The sequence below is a fragment of the Necator americanus genome, chromosome IV (assembly GCF_031761385.1).
Source record: "Necator americanus strain Aroian chromosome IV, whole genome shotgun sequence".
Lineage (NCBI taxonomy): Eukaryota > Metazoa > Nematoda > Chromadorea > Rhabditida > Ancylostomatidae > Necator > Necator americanus.
In genome coordinates this window covers 3,011,847-3,031,114 of record NC_087374.1, presented here as the reverse complement: position 1 = coordinate 3,031,114, position 19,268 = coordinate 3,011,847, and the positions used below count along the sequence as shown (strand labels likewise).

At 38.0% G+C, this 19,268-nt stretch overlaps 1 protein-coding gene across 2 annotated transcripts; it reads left to right on the top strand.

Annotated features, from left to right (window-relative positions):
• Window positions 1-598: 598 nt before the first annotated feature.
• RB195_000251 (uncharacterized protein) lies at window positions 599-19,090 on the top strand (the record flags this gene model as incomplete). Of its 2 annotated transcripts, XM_064196490.1 has the most annotated exons (32): window positions 599-673; window positions 1,686-1,769; window positions 2,363-2,471; window positions 2,560-2,735; window positions 3,732-3,852; window positions 6,620-6,688; window positions 6,816-6,893; window positions 6,972-7,105; window positions 7,175-7,246; window positions 7,316-7,484; window positions 7,545-7,712; window positions 7,770-7,936; window positions 8,018-8,128; window positions 8,754-8,835; window positions 8,890-9,251; window positions 9,344-9,444; window positions 10,126-10,237; window positions 10,612-10,700; window positions 11,917-12,279; window positions 12,710-12,897; window positions 12,955-13,051; window positions 14,194-14,374; window positions 14,465-14,658; window positions 14,724-14,952; window positions 15,337-15,459; window positions 15,555-15,644; window positions 15,730-15,934; window positions 16,303-16,464; window positions 16,679-16,794; window positions 16,918-16,978; window positions 18,038-18,184; window positions 19,074-19,090. In XM_064196490.1, 32 exons carry the CDS (start codon window positions 599-601, stop codon window positions 19,088-19,090), a joined length of 4,452 nt encoding a protein of 1,483 aa, XP_064052370.1. The 2 variants fall into 2 exon arrangements, with proteins under 2 accessions (XP_064052370.1, XP_064052371.1); XM_064196489.1 differs by lacking the exons at window positions 18,038-18,184; window positions 19,074-19,090 and having other exon boundaries at window positions 8,754-9,251; window positions 16,918-17,112.
• Window positions 19,091-19,268: the final 178 nt, after the last annotated feature.

Here is a 19,268-nt window from a genome sequence, read left to right as displayed (position 1 = left end):
TTCTAGGTGCCAAAGTTTAGGCTTTTCCTTGCGAAATCATTTGTTTTCACACACACAGAGCCAAAATTGCAATTATATACCGAAATATTGTATGTTCAAGCACTAATGATATCACGAAGTTGTTATTTTCATGTTGATTTAGGAGACGAACTATATAGCATGTTTAGAGTAATTTTTGAATAGGAAAAAAATTGCTTGGGTTTTCTCCTGAGCACCCGCTCACCGGCGCGCTCCGTCGTCAATCTATCGGGTGGCATCGCTCGTCGGCGCCATCGACGATTCTCGCCGCACTGCTGTGAGCCCTGTTGCAAGTCTTAAGTAGATCTAGATACGACCAGGTTGATCTGCTTTATTTTGTGCGTTCTGTGGCTCCGACACATACTACTCGGAAATATGTGTCCTATATATACACACATATGAGCATGTACATTTACAGTATGCCGATAGATCACGTACAAATGCACATCATACGCTTTCTTTCTCTCTCTTCTTTCTTCCTTCCTTCTTTTTCCTTTTTTCTCTCGTTCATTCTCTTTTCACTGTCTGTCTGTGCCTCAAGTATGGTTTGATCGGTTTATTACAGTTTCGTCGCCTTATCATGATGTCAGACGGTGTGGGTCTTGGGGTGAATGTCAGTCGAAGAAAAAGAAGGAGTCCGGTGAATGACAGTAAGGTGCATACATTTCAGCAGTTGATTGATTATTTATCTTTGTTTTAATTCCATGAATTGAGTGTTTTCCTGCTTAATTTTTTCTTTGGAGCGGAACTTTTGGAATAAGTCGGTTTCTTACGTAAGCTTCCAACTTCTTATATAAAATACCTGAAACTCAGACTAAAACATTCGTGGAGCCTTTGCATGATTTGCTCGCGTTTATTGATTTTGTATGTATTTTAGAGCCTTTTTTTGATGACCATTGCACATCCATAAAAATTCAACTTGGCTCCCAAGTAAGGTGTGGGGCCTTCACTACTTCGTGACGTAGCCTTCAAGTACTAGGCCTCTTTCATCAACGAATTCTCGCTTGATAAATAAAATAAAATAAATAGATAAATTGTAAATAAATAGATAAAATAAACAAATGATAAAATATGAATAAATAAATAAATGATAAATAGATAAAATGTTTTATGTTATATTCCAGAGTATTGTAAAAAAAATAGTGGGTCCATCTATGTATCGAAGTGAATCTTGTATGATGAATAGACTTGTCGAGAACAGGAAAAACACATCATTTTGCTACAATTACTCTGTAGCAGACTCAGGAATAAACGATAGAGCGTCTTATTTTCTCAAATTCTACAGGTGTTACAAATTTGGCACCGAAACTCAACTAATGTAGCGATGAACCATTTTTGAGAAGGAAGGAATGAACATGTTTGATTGATCCTGGCGTTGGTGCACAGTTTTCACTCAAAGAACAGGACCCGTATAACTAAATCTCCCGAGTAAAAAAAAAACAAACAAATTAGTAATTTCCCTCGAAGTTAGTTAATAGTTAATAAGCATTATGATAATAAGCTGCTTTAAAATAATGCTTAAATAAGCATTGTACACTTAAATTTTCCGTACACAACTGCTGAGACTACTGTACATCTACTTCACTAATGCTAATGTTGTAGCGGCTTCTAGCTTTGTGAGATCACCGAACTATTTTACCCTTTTCATTTTACGTGTTTTTTTTAAGAGCTTTTTAAATGACTATGGCTCTGAATCGGACTCCTCTGGAGACTTCATTCCATCAAAGCGCGGACGACAGCTGAAAAAGAAGGTGAGCGCCCTCTTGATTTTTGTATATCGGGTTTAATTCATCACTCTTAGTTTGTTATGTTTTTGTATTTTTCATTTTCAATTCTTACAAAGTGGTTTTTGCTGTTTGACGAACTGCCAATTTACTATCGGCACGGAAATTTTTGACTGAGCGATCGCCATAAGCTTTCGAGCTTTCAGTTGGGTCGAAGAGTGCGTATGTGTGAAGGAAAGAGCTGCTTTTGTCATATTAGGAGCTGTTGACCAGTTGTAGAAATTTGGAATTGATTTTATAAAGAGATGTTAAAACGCTTCAGGCTTGAAGCTCTCTCAGCTGAGGACTTTAATTTCCTCTTAATACGCATTTATACTGGTGTTGGTATCAAAAATTCTGAGCAATGAACGTAACCAGTAACAGAGATTTGCAAATATTCTGATGAAGATAAGTTAGTGGTTAAGTTGAGTGTGTGTGGCGATAAGAAATGCGTGGCAAGAAAATCGTTGAGCTTCCCTTCCCGTGTACAATACTTTTGAAATCAACACTGTATGAATTCTCAGAATATGTAGTTATTTGTATTAGTTAGGTATCTCTCGCTGAAACTTGATTTGTTTTAGCCTCTTCGAGTCTTTAATTCTTACGACTCCATACAGTTTGAAGTAAACAAGGAAAAGCAACGAAAAACGCCAGCAAGAAGGCCTAGAACACTGAAAGGAAGGAAGAATCGTGGGTTTCTATCTTTGTTTTCTCATTTACAAACCGTTTGATAGCATTTCTTGTGCCAATGTAACAATATATTTTGCTTGGTTTTCAGGCGATGAAGAAGAGGAAGTTGAAGATCCAGAACTAAAAATGTCGGAGAGGATGGTAGATAGGATTGCTGCATTAAATGATGGAAAAAGAACGAAAGTTGGAATAACTAATTGCTTTGAAGATCGAACCGCTCTTGACTGTATTGATATCTGTTTGAGAGAGTCGGAGAACATGCAGGTCCGTTTATTTCCTTGATAGAATGACAATAAATTTGACTGTTTTGGCACAGATATACTAGCTCATTAATCAATGTGTTAGTCTATCTGTGATGAAAGAGTAAACCTTGATAAAGGGAAAATTAATGGATTTTCGATAGTTCTAGCGTTGCTTAATTACGATGACACTGGAGCTATGATGACATGAAGAGTTTTTGTTCTTTACGGTGTCTGGTCGTTATTGATCTAATATAAGCGGCGGTTAATTTTGCGTGTAATGTTTTTAGAATTTTTTTTAAGTGCCAAACTATTTTTAAAAAACAAAGTTTTCTTCTGTTCAGCTTTGAGAAGATAAGGCTTTTCTCTCGCAATAATACAGTATAAGCGTAGAAATACTTAAATATACTGCAATATATGTGTATATGTGAAATGCTAACCCTGTATACGGACTTAAATCAGCGAGAAAATTTCCACGAAATTTTTGAACACTACTTCCTGGCCCCAAACTAGGAAGAAATGGCTAGTTGGGACTGACGACTTTATCTAAATGGGGAGCAAGGAGTGATTTAATCTCATAATGATATTTGAGTTATTAGCGGGAAGCATTTCTCGCATTCCTGCCTAAGTTATGATAATTAGTCGCCTGAGTATCTAGAAAAGACAATGGACCTCTTAATCGGCTTCTTCGTCCAGGGTCGCAAACAAGGTAGTTCCATTTTGGGATCATTTGATAACCCAATCTTTCATAGAAATCAAATTGATTCGTGCGTAACGTTCTGAGACTCATGAGTGCAATTTTATCTTTTGTAAGGATTGTAGAAGAAGGGTAAGAAGTGTGGGATGTAATTAGCCACTGAATCGGTTTTTATCGCTGATAGATAAGTGTGGGAAATCTTCTCTACCAGGACACAATGTTGTGTTCCTTTTTAGGTGTTTACAAGTGAATGAATAAGCAAACATAATTAGTTATTGGTGTTAATTATTAGAAACTATAGGACGATTCATCCTCATATTCAAGGAAGATGCTGTGGCGCTGGCAATTGCAACAGCTGTTTACAGTCTTCGTGTGGACCGAACACATAGCGATGCGCAGGAAACTCGCTACACCTTCATCCGTGGTAAAAGTGATGCTGAGAAAGGTAGTGGACGACCGCAACACGCATTTCAGCTCTACCATCTGCCGTATTTAACCACCTAATTCGTTCTATTGTAACTTCTTCCTTTCAAAATGCGTGCAGTGTGGAACTCACTTTTTATTGCTAAATTCAAATAACATTCTTTGCCTGACGTTTCGGAAAGGAGGCAGTTACATAATACTCTGTTGGTGGTTTTTAAAGCTCTTCACTGTTATTACGGTTTTTGGTTATGAAGTTATAGGTGTAGGGCTAAATGTTTCAGATACGGTGGATGGTAGATTAGCTGTACCCTCCCCCTTTCTAACTAGTTTTATCACTTTATTTTTTTGATGTTTGTTGCAATACGCTCGGATTTGTCTCACAGAAAACACGAACATTTGTGGCATTGCATGTTTACGCCACTCAGGATTCAACGTTATGAAGAATGGTGCTGTGATCTGGGGGAGGCTTCTATTAGCGGGCTGTGGTGGTTCCACTGCAACGTTGCTTTATGTTGTGCTTGTGGTAGATTAGAGTACCCGCTTTTGCATTTCACTGTTCTATTACCCTTGGTTCTTTCACTAACGAGAAACATAACTATAATCGCCATTCTTTTATTCTAAAGGCTTCTAATTTTTGCCGATCGTGTTGTTCGCCTTCTTTGAGAAGCTGTTTGTACGCTAAGTTCTTCCTGTGATTGCTAAAAAGTTTAAATAATTGTGAAATGATCGAAGCGGTACGATATCTATGCGCTTTCATAGTAGCACTTTGCGTTTTGCCTATTTGGATCAGAGTTTGAGCAAATAGATCATTAGATTAGGCGTCGTTTTTAATCCTAGTTTTGGTTTTTTTTACACTGCTTGTCGTCATTCGCGTTGGAATTAACAGTCTCGTGGGTAACTTATATTTTAACGTTCATTCTATTTTATTTCCAAGAATAAGTATGTCATTGGGACCTTTTTTAATATCTTCAACAAAACCGAAACCTACAATTATAAACAACTTTTATCTTCCGAATTAATGTAGGATTTTGAAATCTTCCTGGTAAAATATTGGTATCATAACAAACGAGTTTACTTTTACATACGTTATTCAAAATATAATCCGGTTAGAACGACTTGAAACAGGGTACAACAGCTCAATGTGGCGCAGTGAAGCTAGTGGTTGCGATCGGACTGCTAACTGGGTCCCACTTCGACCGGCGGTGGCTAGCTCCACCGCACTATGTGAAGCGCAGCCGCCTATACAGTTATATTGGGCTTCACCAGACTGTATAAGAGGAATTTCTCTATTTTCCAACTCGTGCTAACTTAGAATGATTTTAATATCATACATACAATACTGATAGAGTTTTACATAAGGTCAGATAAATAGCTGTCATTAGCTCAGCTGAGGCCACGCACATTATTTCCAATCCACCCATAAAAGAGAACCATTTAGCTCACACAATGAGACGAGGGTATAAGGGAATAAGAACACGTAGGATACATTTATGTACGTGCTGGAACCACCACAATTGTAGCATTATTTTTGTCTTCTAGTGTATTTTTTAAGTTTGTTCTAGTCCTAATCCACTGTGTCGGCGCAACAAAAAAAAGGAGAGATGAAGTTTATAAGATGATTAAGATTGTAACATAGAAGTGTCAGTATGGTCCTAAATCTGCGCTTTCTAGCTTTCTGATTTATTGAGTGCAGATGTGCTGTTTTTAACCGTAAGGTAGTTGAACAGAACCATCGAGCGCATGACCGGAAAGTGTATAGAAATGTCATATATGCAATTATTTGCGAAACAATGAACTTACATTACATTACTGTCCGAAATTTTGTAGTTTATTTAACGTACTTACCGCTAGATGCTCACTGAATGGAGTGAAAAAATCTGAGGACTGTTGAGAAGATTTGAAATACCCACCTGCATAAGTTTAGGAGCAACTTTCAAAAATTTGTTGCGTATGTACTTCTGAAGTAAATGGACCTATTTACGAATGATAGATGAGAGGCTACTCCTATCCTTTGCCTTAGATCTCAGAGAGGAGCGAAATGTCTAGGAAACAGCTGAAATTTCCTCTTTCCCAGACATTTCGCTCCTCTTTGAGCTGGCATAATTCCTTGTTAGAATGTAGCAAAGAAAACTAGTTTACGTGTTATTTTCACGAAAACATAAACAAATGTTATTTTCTTTTCTTTCGAAATTCTCCGCAAAATACTTTCACTTCCAACTAAAAAAAAATAGCTAGAATTAGAGCTTTTCAGTTCCAGCTTATAGGGTAGGGATTTGCGCTATTTAGTCCGCAAATATTGCTAGCACTCACCTTCGCTTGAAACAACATTCTTAGCTGCGTAATGATTTCATAGATTAGGGCCAAATCCGTCACAGCTTTTGGGATTATATCGTATTCTTCCGATGATTACAGTTGAATTAAATTTATGGAATTTAATTGATTTTAATTAACTTAATCTTTCTTGCTCTTGATCTGATCTGAACTTGATCTTTTTCTTGCTATGAATATATAACACCTGTTAAGGTTTTGGCGTGAGTTTGTATATGAAATACAGGTCCAACCAGTGAAAGGTAAATCCGGAAAAAAAAAAAGTGTCCTCTTCCCAGTTCTCACTCTTAGACTGCAATTTTGTTGAACCAAAAGCCAAAAAGTTGTAACATGTTTCTATGTTAGCGTTGCATGTGTTGCTAGCTTTTTCCAGAGTTGTTCTTCTGCTCATTTTCTCTTGTGAATGCCTTACCATGGAGTCGGAGCGGTTCTTCAAAACCTCTAAGTTTCTATGTTTTTAGCAATGATGCTCGCCACTGACAGCACTTTCGAAAACCCTAAGGAGAAGAAGAAGCGAAGAAAGGTGGAGAGTGAGTTTGTGCTAATTATGGTTGTTTATTGTTCCAGAATGTGCCTACTAGCTAGTTTTTATTTATTTTTGTTTGTATATAATCAGGAATTCTGGTATTTTACTCTTACCATCCTCAATTTTCCCAGGAGACGCTGAAAGGAAGAAAACGATGGAAGCTAGTGACCCAGATTCGACTGAACAACCTGCATGGATGAAACCTTTGGGTATCACATATTTAAATGCTCCTTATTTTTTGACTGTTTTTGTTCTAACCATAAATATTTTCTTTTGCAATTATTCAGAGCCCGATACTTTTGACTACTCATTTGGGATGAAATTCCCAGTACAGGGCACCTTCCTTCAACATTGGGATTTCACCCAAGATCTTCTCGACCAGATCGAGAATAGAAGGGTTGAAATTCGGAAAGCTAAAAGAGTGTGTTTTAATTTCTATCCTTTTACATCCTTTCTTTTAACTCACTAATCTCGCACTTTTTCGTTTCAGCGAAAGAAGTTAATGTCGTGGAAGAAAATTATTCCCTTGCGATACTGTCCTTTTTATACGGATTTTGAACGAGTTAGTGATTTTTTAATTTTTGGTCGGCTCCTTTTTTTCAGCGAAGATAAGAGTTTCTTTCTTATTCAGGCCACTGGTAAAATCGAATCAGATCGTGTTGACGCTTTGGCAGCGTTTCAAGCAAGAAAAGGCTCCACTGGAAAATTAATCATGCTCCACGATGCCACAACCAGGGAACCTGCGCCCTCAAGCAGCTATAATAATGATGTAGATTTATCTGTTGTGATACAAAGCAGAGGTAGCTTTTATTTTTTCTTCCTCCTCATCTATGTCATTTTCCAAACTGGTCCTTTTCCAGATATGCTAGCAAACTGCTTACGAGAAGAACCAACTGCATGGGACCACTACTTACTTGAAGATAATCCACAGTTGTATAAAACAGGACAGTATCTAAGGACCGGTGACATGACTGGCTATGTTCTTCAAGAAAGACCATTTTACCACCACTTTGATCCTGATAAAGAAAGTATGTTACATGTGCTTACGATTTTGTAGTGATTTGCACTTTCTTTTGTATTTTCAGGTGCAGATGATCCACAGGAGCTGTACTCTTGCGTCGAAAAGAATGAAGACAAAACTTTGTATACCTTCAAAAAACCACCAAAAGGCACTGCTCTTACAAGATTGGCACCGCTCATTCGCGTACCCGTCAACAAGTATGCAAATCCAAGGAATAGGAAAATTGAAGATGTTCGTTCTATATCTACAGCTATATCTTTTTAATATAACCTCAAGGTTCTGACATTACCTATTCTCACTATTTCTTCTTAGTTTCACTTCAAAGAAAGCATCGTGGTGAGCTCTGCAGAGTCTGACAAAGAAGAAACTGATCTCAAAAAGCTAATTGAAGAAGTGTGGAATCGGCTGGAAAATCAAGATTTTGTAAGTGCTACTTTCTTATTTCGGTTTTCGAAATTTTGGATGGAATAATTATGGTTCTTCAAGAGGGCCAGTGTGGCTAATGCAAGCGTAGTATAGTAAATAGTAAGGTTTGCGTCGTATGTCACAAATAAAATCTGTCAGAGCAGTGTTATCCATCACACATGTTGTAGTTAGTACCTATGTTTGTGAAATGACCACATTCGCGCAGTTTTCTTGGCATGGCAAGCACCTCAAGTACTGAGTTTGATCTCTTCTTAATCAATATGCATTATGAACAGAAACGAAAATGAACGTTGATTCACGTCCGGACTGCAAAACTGATAGGAGAAGAGGGGATGGTTTGCAAACGACAAGACATTATCCACTAATCCTTGTTGTAGAATCACGTTTAATGAATGAGGAACTGGACAAATTTGCAGTCATTCGACGTGATTCTACCTCACCGACGTTTTCCGCTTACTATCTAGATTCCAGCGAAATAATATCACGGCTTGCGTATGATGGTAGATTTTGGAAATATGAATAACTGCATTCAGACGTTCTTGCTGTTATCAATTTTAATTCAGCATTTGTTCCATTGTTTACAAATCATTGTGTCTTAACTGCATCAACTCATCATTTGCAGGAACAAGATGAGCTTTCTCAGATGAATTCCGAGTACGCATCACCTACACGAAAACAGGGGCTTGATGAAGAGAATGAGAATGGTGATACTTCTCTTCTTAAGAGATTAATAGAAAGACATCAGCAGCATTCTCAAGATCTTGAGCAACTACGCGAAGAACTTCGTCAGCAGTCCCGATCTTTTTCAAGAAAGGCAGTGAAAGAATGTTTTGAGTGGACTGATTGTCTTAACAAAGCCGCTGATATTGAACAGATTGAAGAAGACGAACTTGTTGATTGGAAAACGTCGAAGTTCCTAGAGACAGTGGGTCCGTTAAAGGAGAAAACTTTCCTTGAAACCCTGAAAGAGAAATACCCTCTGGATCCACCTGAATCCGAAGAAACCAACGTAATCCAGCGAAGAACTCAGATTATGGCATCCATATTGGGTACTTCACATAATGCAATCGAGTTACGTGTTCCAGAGAGCACGATATTCGACGAAGCATTATATTTCATTGTAAGTCAGTTTTCTAGTTTTTTTTTCCTCTTCCAGTTTTGTCTTTGATATTACTTTGTATATCATTGTTTTGATAGTTTACAAATATTTAGAAACATGGTATTCACAAGGATTTACAGTATGTAGATGCTACGTATCATATGAAAATTTTCAAGTTCAGAGTAACGGTGGAGCAAGCTCACGAAAGTTTGAGGTACCGGTTTTTTTATTTTTGTTTGTCGTTGTTTTATTTTCTTTTTAACTAGTGATCCTTAGAACTATGTTGTTGCCAAGTATCAGTCAGCAAATAGTATCTTTAAAACTGATCGGAGAGGAGGGGATGGTTTGCAGTCCGGACTGTAAACGAAACGACGTTATCCACTAATTCCTGTCGTAGAATCACATTAAATGAGGAACTGGACAGATTTACAATTTAGACCCACACTAAACTACTCTTTCTAATCTACCAAAACATGCATTAAGAATTTGCTAAATGTTGTAGTCTTGGTGGGAGTGAAGCGTTAGCCGTTTTCGTTTCCGTCTGACTAGCGCACGTAGAAAGTGTATCTCATCCAATTGAATACTTTCGGCCAATATTATACCTATTGGTTGGGATTATAGTAGGGTCAAAACGATATGAAACAGGGTGCTGTTGCGTAAGAATCTGTGCTTGAAGGAGCGTAGCGGTTAGGATCGACTAGAGGACCCCTGCTGACACCACTTTTCGGTGCAGTTCGTCGTAGTTCCACCTCGATTCCAACCGCTTTCTCCATCGCGTCGCTTGGAGTGCAGATGCTTACGCAACTGCAGCGTACTTCATGTCGTTTTGACCCCTTTTTAATTAGTATTTTTTAAAGCATTCTTTCAGTGTCCACATTTTCCTCATTTTCTTCAGACGTGCTGAACGTATTGGAATTGGAAAATCTCCTACCGAATTGGCTGCATTGAAACAAAAATGTTTTCGCCCAGGACGATACCATGGAATTCGCGACAGCGGGCAAATTCCGGTAAATTCCATTTTCATAAAAGTTGGAATCATTTCCAATAACTTTCATATTTTACGCTTTCAAATCGGAATCTTCTGGAAAGGAAAGGGTGAAATCTTAGGTTTTCGGGGACGACTAAAGTTGGTGTACGTCACTGTTCTTTTCGAGATAATAAGATTTTGCCCTATGATATTTTTGGCTTTTTACTACGCTCTACATACATAATATGTATATTTTTGCATTTTCTAAAATCGAGCGTGCAATGTACGCAGGCACGGACAATACTAAGAAATATTGCTAAGATTTCCAATTTTCTTCGGTCGTTCCCTCGTCCACTTTTATAATGTGAATTTTATATAGTATTCAGGGTGCTTTTTTATCTATTTTATTTTAAGAAATCCTATCAAGTGGATCCGTGGTCTGTGAATGAGACGACATTGGAGTTTTCTTCACAGTTCTTTCGCAGTCGTCAGTATCCGCGATTGTAAGTGTTATATAAGTGTTATATAAACCAGGTAGTTATTAATAAAACGTTCCAGAAAATGTATCTAAAAAATTGTCATGGAAATGTGAGACTTCATAAACAGGTAGATGAACTAATGCAGGCGCGGAGTACAAATTAGATTTACTACTTTCACTTCGTGTAAAAAGTTCAGAACTGTAGTAGTTTAGTAGTTTCCAAACACCTCGACTAGATAGCCATCTTCAGAGACCCAAGAGTGCTTTGGGACTTTTTATTCGTGTTTGAAGCAGTTGCCAGTTTCTAATGTTATCTCTTACTCTTGTTCTCGAAAATGTTCAAGGCGAGAATTAAAAAAAGTTTTTACTGCAGTTTTTACTACTACATGTAAAACCTCTTGTATATAAATATTTCTATAAATGTATGAGTATGTATACATATATGTACCTTCACTTCCCTTCCACCCTCAGAGGTCATCTTTAGCCCCTATTCTTGCAGCAAGGTTTAAATAGTTTATAACATTGCAGTTATGTTCTTTTGGAAAATACATCCCTTTCTTGTGGTGGGAACATTTGGGTACTACGAGTTTTGTAAGCTCAATATCTCGATGTACTAAAATACCTGTACGGGCTGTGTTAATAATAGCTGAAAATAAAGGGAAAAATTTACATTTTGCTCTACTCATTTTCATACATTTGCACGCTGCAATGTTAGTTTGATCCCTTTATTTTAGTTAGTTTCTGACAACATGAATATAAAGGATTTTACTGCGAAGTTCTCATGAGTTTGCTATTATGACTTTATTTCCAGTCTTTCAGCAATTTGAGGTCTTGTAAGTAGATTAGTGCATGTTCTTTTCCTTTATACATTTGTTTTTACGAATTATAATGACTAAAGTTGTTGGAATTTGAGCACTTGTGGAAATGTGAATGTTTGATTAAAAATATCATTCGCCGTCACCCACGTGAAGTTATGGCGCCTCTAGGATTGATTTTAGTTGCATGTGTTGTAAAAAAAGGAAAAAAAAAGAACTAACGGTGTGCTTGCAAAGGGAAAGGCCGCTGCAAATTAGTATAATTGTTATATTGACATTTTTATTGATATTAGACATAATAACATCGTTTAACACCGCATAACCTGTCATAGTCAACTTTATTTTTGATAAATTTGCTGGCGAAATATCTTCATCTACGTATGGAAGTAAGGCTTAACTTTGAAACGATGTCTTACTTTTTTGCAGGGAAGGCGCGCTTTTACAACTTCACGAGGATATTAAAGAAGCAGCGAGGAAGATACCTTCCGATTCCTGGTACTACACCGCTATCGACGAACACGAAAGTGATTGCGACCAGAAGGATACGATAGCTCGGCTCAACGAAGCAATTACTTTATTCACAATGCGGTTGAACAAAGCGGAGGATATAGAACTACGCGGAAAGCGACAGTTGCCTAAAATAGTTCAACGCGCTGTAATGCAGAAAGCTTCCGCTTCTGAAACAGTTTTTTCTGCTTCAACATCTGGATGTGAACCTCCTATTACTGCGGATGAGCAGCCAGAACCTGATGCCACAGAAGAAGCAGAGGAACAAGAAAATTATGCAGAGTACGTGTTGTTTTCCGTTTTTATTTGTTCATTGTTAGTGTAAGACCAAAATCGTTGTCCAAAATGAAATTCCCGACCAAATGTTTCGAACTAAACGAAAATTGTGAGATTATTTCCTCCGGATGCAGGAATTATAAACAACTGTAATGTTTTTGGACTATAATTAGCGAAGAAGCAGTCTATCTACTCTTTCATATTGCGCTAATCGTACTCGTGCACTATGTTGCTTTTGTTATATGACTGAAGGAATGTATATTAGAAAAAAATCTAAATGGGTGTGGTTTTGTTTTTCTTAAATAACACCAACTTTCTTAACTCCTTCTTAACTTAGCAGTACCACACTATGTACTAATCCCAATTGAAGCTAATTGGGAGCTGTTGTTTGTTGCCCGCTATTCTTGTATTCAGTATAATTTGATCTCTTTTTAAGCGAAGCTACAGCGTTTTGTGACGATGATGGTAGTGATTCTGGAGTTCCTGAGGATAATGCATGCGATGACGTTGCTGACATAGCTGAGGTAGACGTGGATGAACCCCTAGACACTGTTGAAGAACCTGCGCAAGACACAGGCGATCCACCCGAAGAAGAGGAATCATCTTCGATAACAAGTCGTAAAAGTCAGTGAAGCATTTTTAGATACACACTTTTAAGAATCTCAACGTTATTATTTCTAGATAAAAACTCATCTGAACAGATGGAGGAACCTCCAAAGAAACGAGAAAAAAGGATTAAATCAGAACCGGATGTAAAGCTTGAAGAAACTGAGCTGGAGTAAGCTTAAAGTTGTTATTGATATAGCCCTACTGAACGGCTAATAATTCACATATATACTCGTGCCGAACGCATCGGCGCCGATAAACTTCCTGGAGATATTTTCCGTTTTTTTTTGTGTGTAATTGTGCATGATCAGAATTACTTCGTAGTTCCCAAGCGGGTCCATTCCATTATCGATCATTGTCTCATTTATCGGCAGAGGCAATAGTAGTGCCCTCTCCACCAAGTCCGTGACCCAACGAGAGTATATATTCGGGTGTATAAAACATAAAGATCCTAGCCTCAATTTTTTGCATGCGATCCGTCAATGTGTTCGACTTCAACTAAGAATCATTTGAGATTTATGAAGGGATGTCCTTCTGTTCGCGTGCACAATGATAAGTTACGGGAGCTAGCCGAGGTATCAAACCAACGTGTTTATCCTCCTAGACGAGTGTGGTACAACCATAACGTCCACAGAGAGATGAAAGGCTTGGTTGCAACAAGGGCGGTTTTGAACTATCGACCGATCGCTCAGCCGCAGTGAAACTTCTTACCAACTGCGCTAGACGCGCTTCCCGCAACCAGAATCTTAGCAAAATCTTGAAATCCGTTCTAGAAGAAGCCTAACCGTATGCGGAAACAGGTTTTGATTTGTTTTGATTTGCGCGCCCTCACAAAATCAGGGCATTTATCGGGCTAGAACAGCAGGATCTTTTCTTAACTTGTTGGTAACTTCCTTAAAGCAATGTTTGCAGAATTTTCCACAAACGCTGTCTTCAAATCATTTTGTCCTCGTAGAATCGGTCGGCTTGCAGAGTGGTGTTTCTGAGTGCTCCTGATGCCTCAGATTATATTAGTTGAGGAGGAGAAGGAAACTTATTCGTTAACACCATGGCAGTGATAGCGTAACGCTCATACGTCATGGTGGAGAGATCCCAACTACGAAAATTCTTTCGAAAGTTGCTTTTAACACTGCAGCCAACATAGACTGCCTCATACATTGAAAACTTGGCTGTTATCGTGTTGATTTCGTTATCAAGCTTCTTTTGTGTAACGTAAAAGTTTTAATTGTGGTCATGCTCTCTACGGTAACTTGTTAATTTTTTATTATTCTTTTATTCACCTCTATTTACTACTTATTCTCATTGCTTTTCCAGGTACTTCACGAAGTCAACATCGCACACCGCTGTTTCGCTTCGCGAGCGTTTCACGATTGTAGATCCCCGAACCTTAGTTCGCAGCGAGGAGGTTATTTTTATGCGACGAAAACTTCATGGCCGTCGGTTGATTACGGCATACAAGTTTGAGGATTTCATCAAGCCAGGTTTACTCCACAAGGTGGGTGTAAGCAACTCACATGTGTAATTTCGTAATTTACTTTATTGAAAACTGTACTTTTTATCTCCCATTTGCATGAAATCATAACAGGGGCGCTATCCTCGAATGCATATGGATCTTACCGATCAAGACAATCATTTTGACAACATCTTCAACGGCATCATTAGAAAATCTCTTGCTGCTGATGAGAAATGTGTTGATAACGCGGATGTTGATGGGGCTGAAAAAGACGTTTACGATGAGTGGTTGGCCACTTTCGGAGGATTCCGTTTCTTATACGAGAAGTGAGTATATGACTTTTCATTGGAGTTTTTGTTAAATCATGTTGAATAGTAGATTTCATATTCAGTGATGGCTTTGGTATCGATGAATCTGGAGAAGGGCAACTGGAGGAAACAGCATTGCAAGATCCTGTTCTTTCCGACAACGAAAACATCAATAAAGGAGACGATCAGAACTACCACTGTTCGATGAATGAATCTGCAACTTCCTTCTTCTCAAACGATAGTATCACGAAACGTGATCGTTTCTATGATATCCGCCCTGATGAGTACAAAGCAATAGGGATTGATGTGAAGGTTTGCTGTTTTAAGTATTTTTGGATTTTCCGCTACTTCTACTTTACTGCTCGGTTCCACATGAAACGTTATTTCTATTAGTTCCCTCTGACAGCTTTTTGCAGTTAGAAATATGATATAAATCAGTTGTTTTCTAAGTGAAATCTTCAGATTTGTATGCTGTATTCAGTTTTTTTTTGCTTGCTATTACATATAAACTGTTTTGCTATATTCACTGTAGTCAAAAATGAAAATAAAATACAAAATTCGCCGAATGCCTTGAACCTTATGGCCGCAATGCGCCGTCGACAGTGTCAGAGAAGGGGGAATAGATTATGTGTCAAGAAGATAAAGAGCGTGTCTTACAGCAACAACTTAATATTCTTCACCTCCTTATTCGTTTAGAACATTGTGCCAAATAAAGACTTCTATGCAATGACGAAGGAAGAGCGCGCCGCCGCCGTTGCTGCCGAGTTTGAGGCTATCGATGCATTGGGGCCCAAAAAAGAAGATGGATATGTCATAAGTGTTCGTCCTTTTATTTATGAAATCTTCATCCAATTACCGATCTCTTTAGATACTATAAATTATGCTCTTTTAACTCCATGAAGTTAATACTTTAGATTATGGATTTTTCCTGCCGTGTGAGTTCCTATCACCTGAATACCGCCAGAATGAAACGTGTTATGAAGTCTATCTTATCTAATCCATTGGTTAGTTTAGCTCAGTACTTGACTGTTTTCGTAACTTTGTTTACGCTCTGAAAAGTTTCATCGTAGTTAATCATGTGACTTTTAGCTCGCTTATGATAAGGTGCTGTACACTCGACGTGCACTGTTGGCACGACGAAGAGCAGTTGAACGAAATAAAATCAAGGAAAACTCCCTAACTGACCCGAGCGAACTGTACTACAAGAAATTGGATCGATCTCTTGATTCTAGCTTAGGACCACTCGCGGAGAAGATATTGGAAGAACATAACCCCATGGATATAACTGCTTTAGGTGAGGGTTTTCCTTTTTGTGTCGTTCAATCTTCTCTGCACTGAATAGTTTCTGGGAAACACTCTGGCCTTGCCGCCATTAAAAGTAAATTGTTTTCATTTCAGGAAATTGTATTTTCAGCATAAAATCACATTCCTTAAATTGATTGAATTTGAAAAAAGCTAACATATGAATTGTTTACCGGAGTAAAGATCTTTCGAGCAATAAGCACTCACTACTTTTGTTTCATTACAGCGCTGAGTTCGCATATTGGATTTTTCATAGGGAATAAGTGTTTTCGTGTAGTTTTGTTAGATATCAGTCCACGTAACGAAAAATTCCAGTAATACGTTGACTTCATTATATCTAGTGTAATAGAACACTTTTAGATCCTATCGATGTACTTGAGGCGGTCACATACCGGAATTTGGAAGGCATGATTGATGTTGAAGACATGCCAAACAATGGTGGTGGCACTTCAAACACAGGTGTTGAAGAAAGCATGCGACAGTTCGCGGCTGAAGTGCGTCAGTCGGATTTCAAAGTCCAAGGTTTGCGTTTTTGGTTAATATATAATGAAATGTTGCACGCAATAAGAGATCCTATAAAATGCGTCAACTCAGTATTCTAACGTTAGCATTCTAAGTTGTTTTATATTGCTTCTTGTGTACATTTTCTTGTCCTTTAAGTCTTATGAATATCCTGCAACAAATAGATGCTTTTGCGGCATGTTGAGAGTCCGTAAATATTGAGATTTTCTTGCAGGATTGCACACATTCTCATCCGTGATGCAGTGTTTGCCGCGGCGAATGGGAAATTCCGGCAAATACGTGAACATAGCGAATGCTTTGGCTGTTACTCTGTATATGTGCAATGAGAATGTAAGTCGCACAACATTTGTCACAAACTATTTTTCTCTCCCACTGTACATTTTCTATGATTTTTCTTTCCTACGAATGCTTTTCGTTCCAAGTAGAGTTGGTTAAATTTGTTGTATAACTCAGACGCTGACCTTAGTACAAGAACGGACTGACACAAAGGACATAAATGAGTCGGTGAACGAAGGTGAACCTTGGATGGGCAATTTCATTATTACCAACGCTTGTGATGCAGTTCTACCCCATGGAAATATCTTTCCAACAGAGGAGTTTTCGAGCTCTGTGGAAGTGAGCTCTGTTACTGATCCCGTCGCCTCATAGCAAAATCCGTCCTTTACTTTCTGTTTTATTTTCTGTTCGATTTATTCCGGGCTGCTTTGTGTAATCTATCCAGGTAAATTGTAAATTCCCTTTTTTCTTGTGCCTCATTTCCAGTGAGCAAAGTTTTTAGTTTTTTCGGAAAGTTATGGTGGTACGAATGAGAGTTCTCGTAAACAAAGACACATTAATTTGATGTGTACTATTTATGTCTGTAAGACACACAGGGATCACCTACATCTTCACTTTCTTTGTAATTAAAATGAGCTGTTCAATCGGTGATATCGTTTGCTGTTTTTTTTAGTGCACGTCACATGTGTTTGACTGATTTTATTAGGTAATCGTCGTGTTAGGTACTATTGGTCTCATTTAACGACTATAATCATTTTTGATGTGATTATGCTCAAAGTGTTACTTGTATCTGTTCCCTCCAATTTTTCTAATTGATCTCCGCCCTGAACTTTATATGCAATGATCATGAATTCAGTTAGTAGCCAGCATGCTAGCATTCCTATTCGAGAGCCACCTCTCCCCAAGACGAATCTTGTGGAAGATCTGTTACTGCTCTAAAAGTACGATATTTTACTAAGATTCTAGTACTTTTTCTGAACACATCTGTGAGATCCTATATTCATTTGTAGTGAGACAATCTTTGAAGAGCTGTTATTGTAGCAGTTAACTTTGTTTTCTTTCATGAAGCCCAAATTCCTCTGTTTATATGTGTTAGAACCCAAACAAAGTGTTTATTCAAAAATGTGAAATGCGACATCATGATTTGTTGACGGTGCTACTCAAATACTCACTAAAAATGGTTACGGGAGAATTATAAGACTACTGAAGTAGATGATATGCACTAAGAATCATTCCTACTTTCAACTAGAGAACCTTAGAACATTGTAGCAGTAAAAGTGAACATGTAGCATTTAAGGACGAACATTCCCAGTTTCAAGAGCGCTGCGCTCTGAAAGTGGAGCGATGTCAGAATGTCTTAATGATGCGCAGGATTTCAACTTCCACCTTGAAGGCACGCCGTCAAGTAAAAACGAGGAACTTCCACTGCATATACAGGAACTAGGTGAATGATAAGCTTCCATATTGATCAGTTTAGCCAGTGATCTTCTACACTTTATGAGTAAAATGGAAAGAAAGTGTGTTAGTTAGGTTTCTACGAGGTTAGTGGTTGATCTGTCGAGCAACCCCAGCACTGATCCTGATCTATCATCAATAATACGTGTGTGGAGTTGTCATCGATCTAATCCTTGTGATCCGTTCGATTCCTCATTTTGTTAGATGTCCTTCGTGTCTTCCCTGTGATACTTGCATGCTTCATTCCGACCGCTACTCAACACAGGAAAGAGATCAATTAGTTCAGATCCTTCGCTTAAGGCAAAAAATTTCGTAAGAGTTCAATTCTCCGCTTATCTGATTTACTCGCAAAATATCAGCACAGAAAAACCTACATTCTGTAAAATATTTGACAACCACATCCAAACTTGCTGTTAATTTGTTTTACATTACATGTCCGCCTTTGAAGAACGCTCATGCGATAAATTCAAACGTACGTCATCATCATGTACATATAACTTTGCTTTATTCTTGAAGTTTCTAAAGTTTGCTGGAATCCGACTTCTTCCTTAGCTTACGTGGGCGACTGATGCTTCATGTCGGTTACTAATATACGAACAGTTATCGCAGTGTAATTGTCTTCCAATGTTTGACTTAAGTTTGGTTTTTTAAGCTCAAAGAAGAAAAACAAATATGAATACAACTAGCAAATATTTTCTGCATACGCCTTAACTACAGGCCAAATAAGCGCCCGGAGAAGAGCTGCAATCCATGTTTCCCCTAGCGAGTTTGTAGGTAGTTTGGAGGTCAACATATGCATTAACAAGAAGTAGTTCCAATGGTCTATAAAATGCGGCGCACACAAATATCAAATGGACTGCCTCATTAGAATTTTGCAGAAGCACGGCCCAGGTAGGTGATTCGGTAGGTCACTGTGACGTCGAAAGAAAGCTGAGAAGCGAAACTTCACTCAACTTGGTCTTGACCTCAACTCCTAATTAGTTTTTATAATTGTTATAATTATATTAATATTATATAATTGTTATATAATAAACAATTTAACCACCACTCGAAACATTTTTGATTAAGAAGTC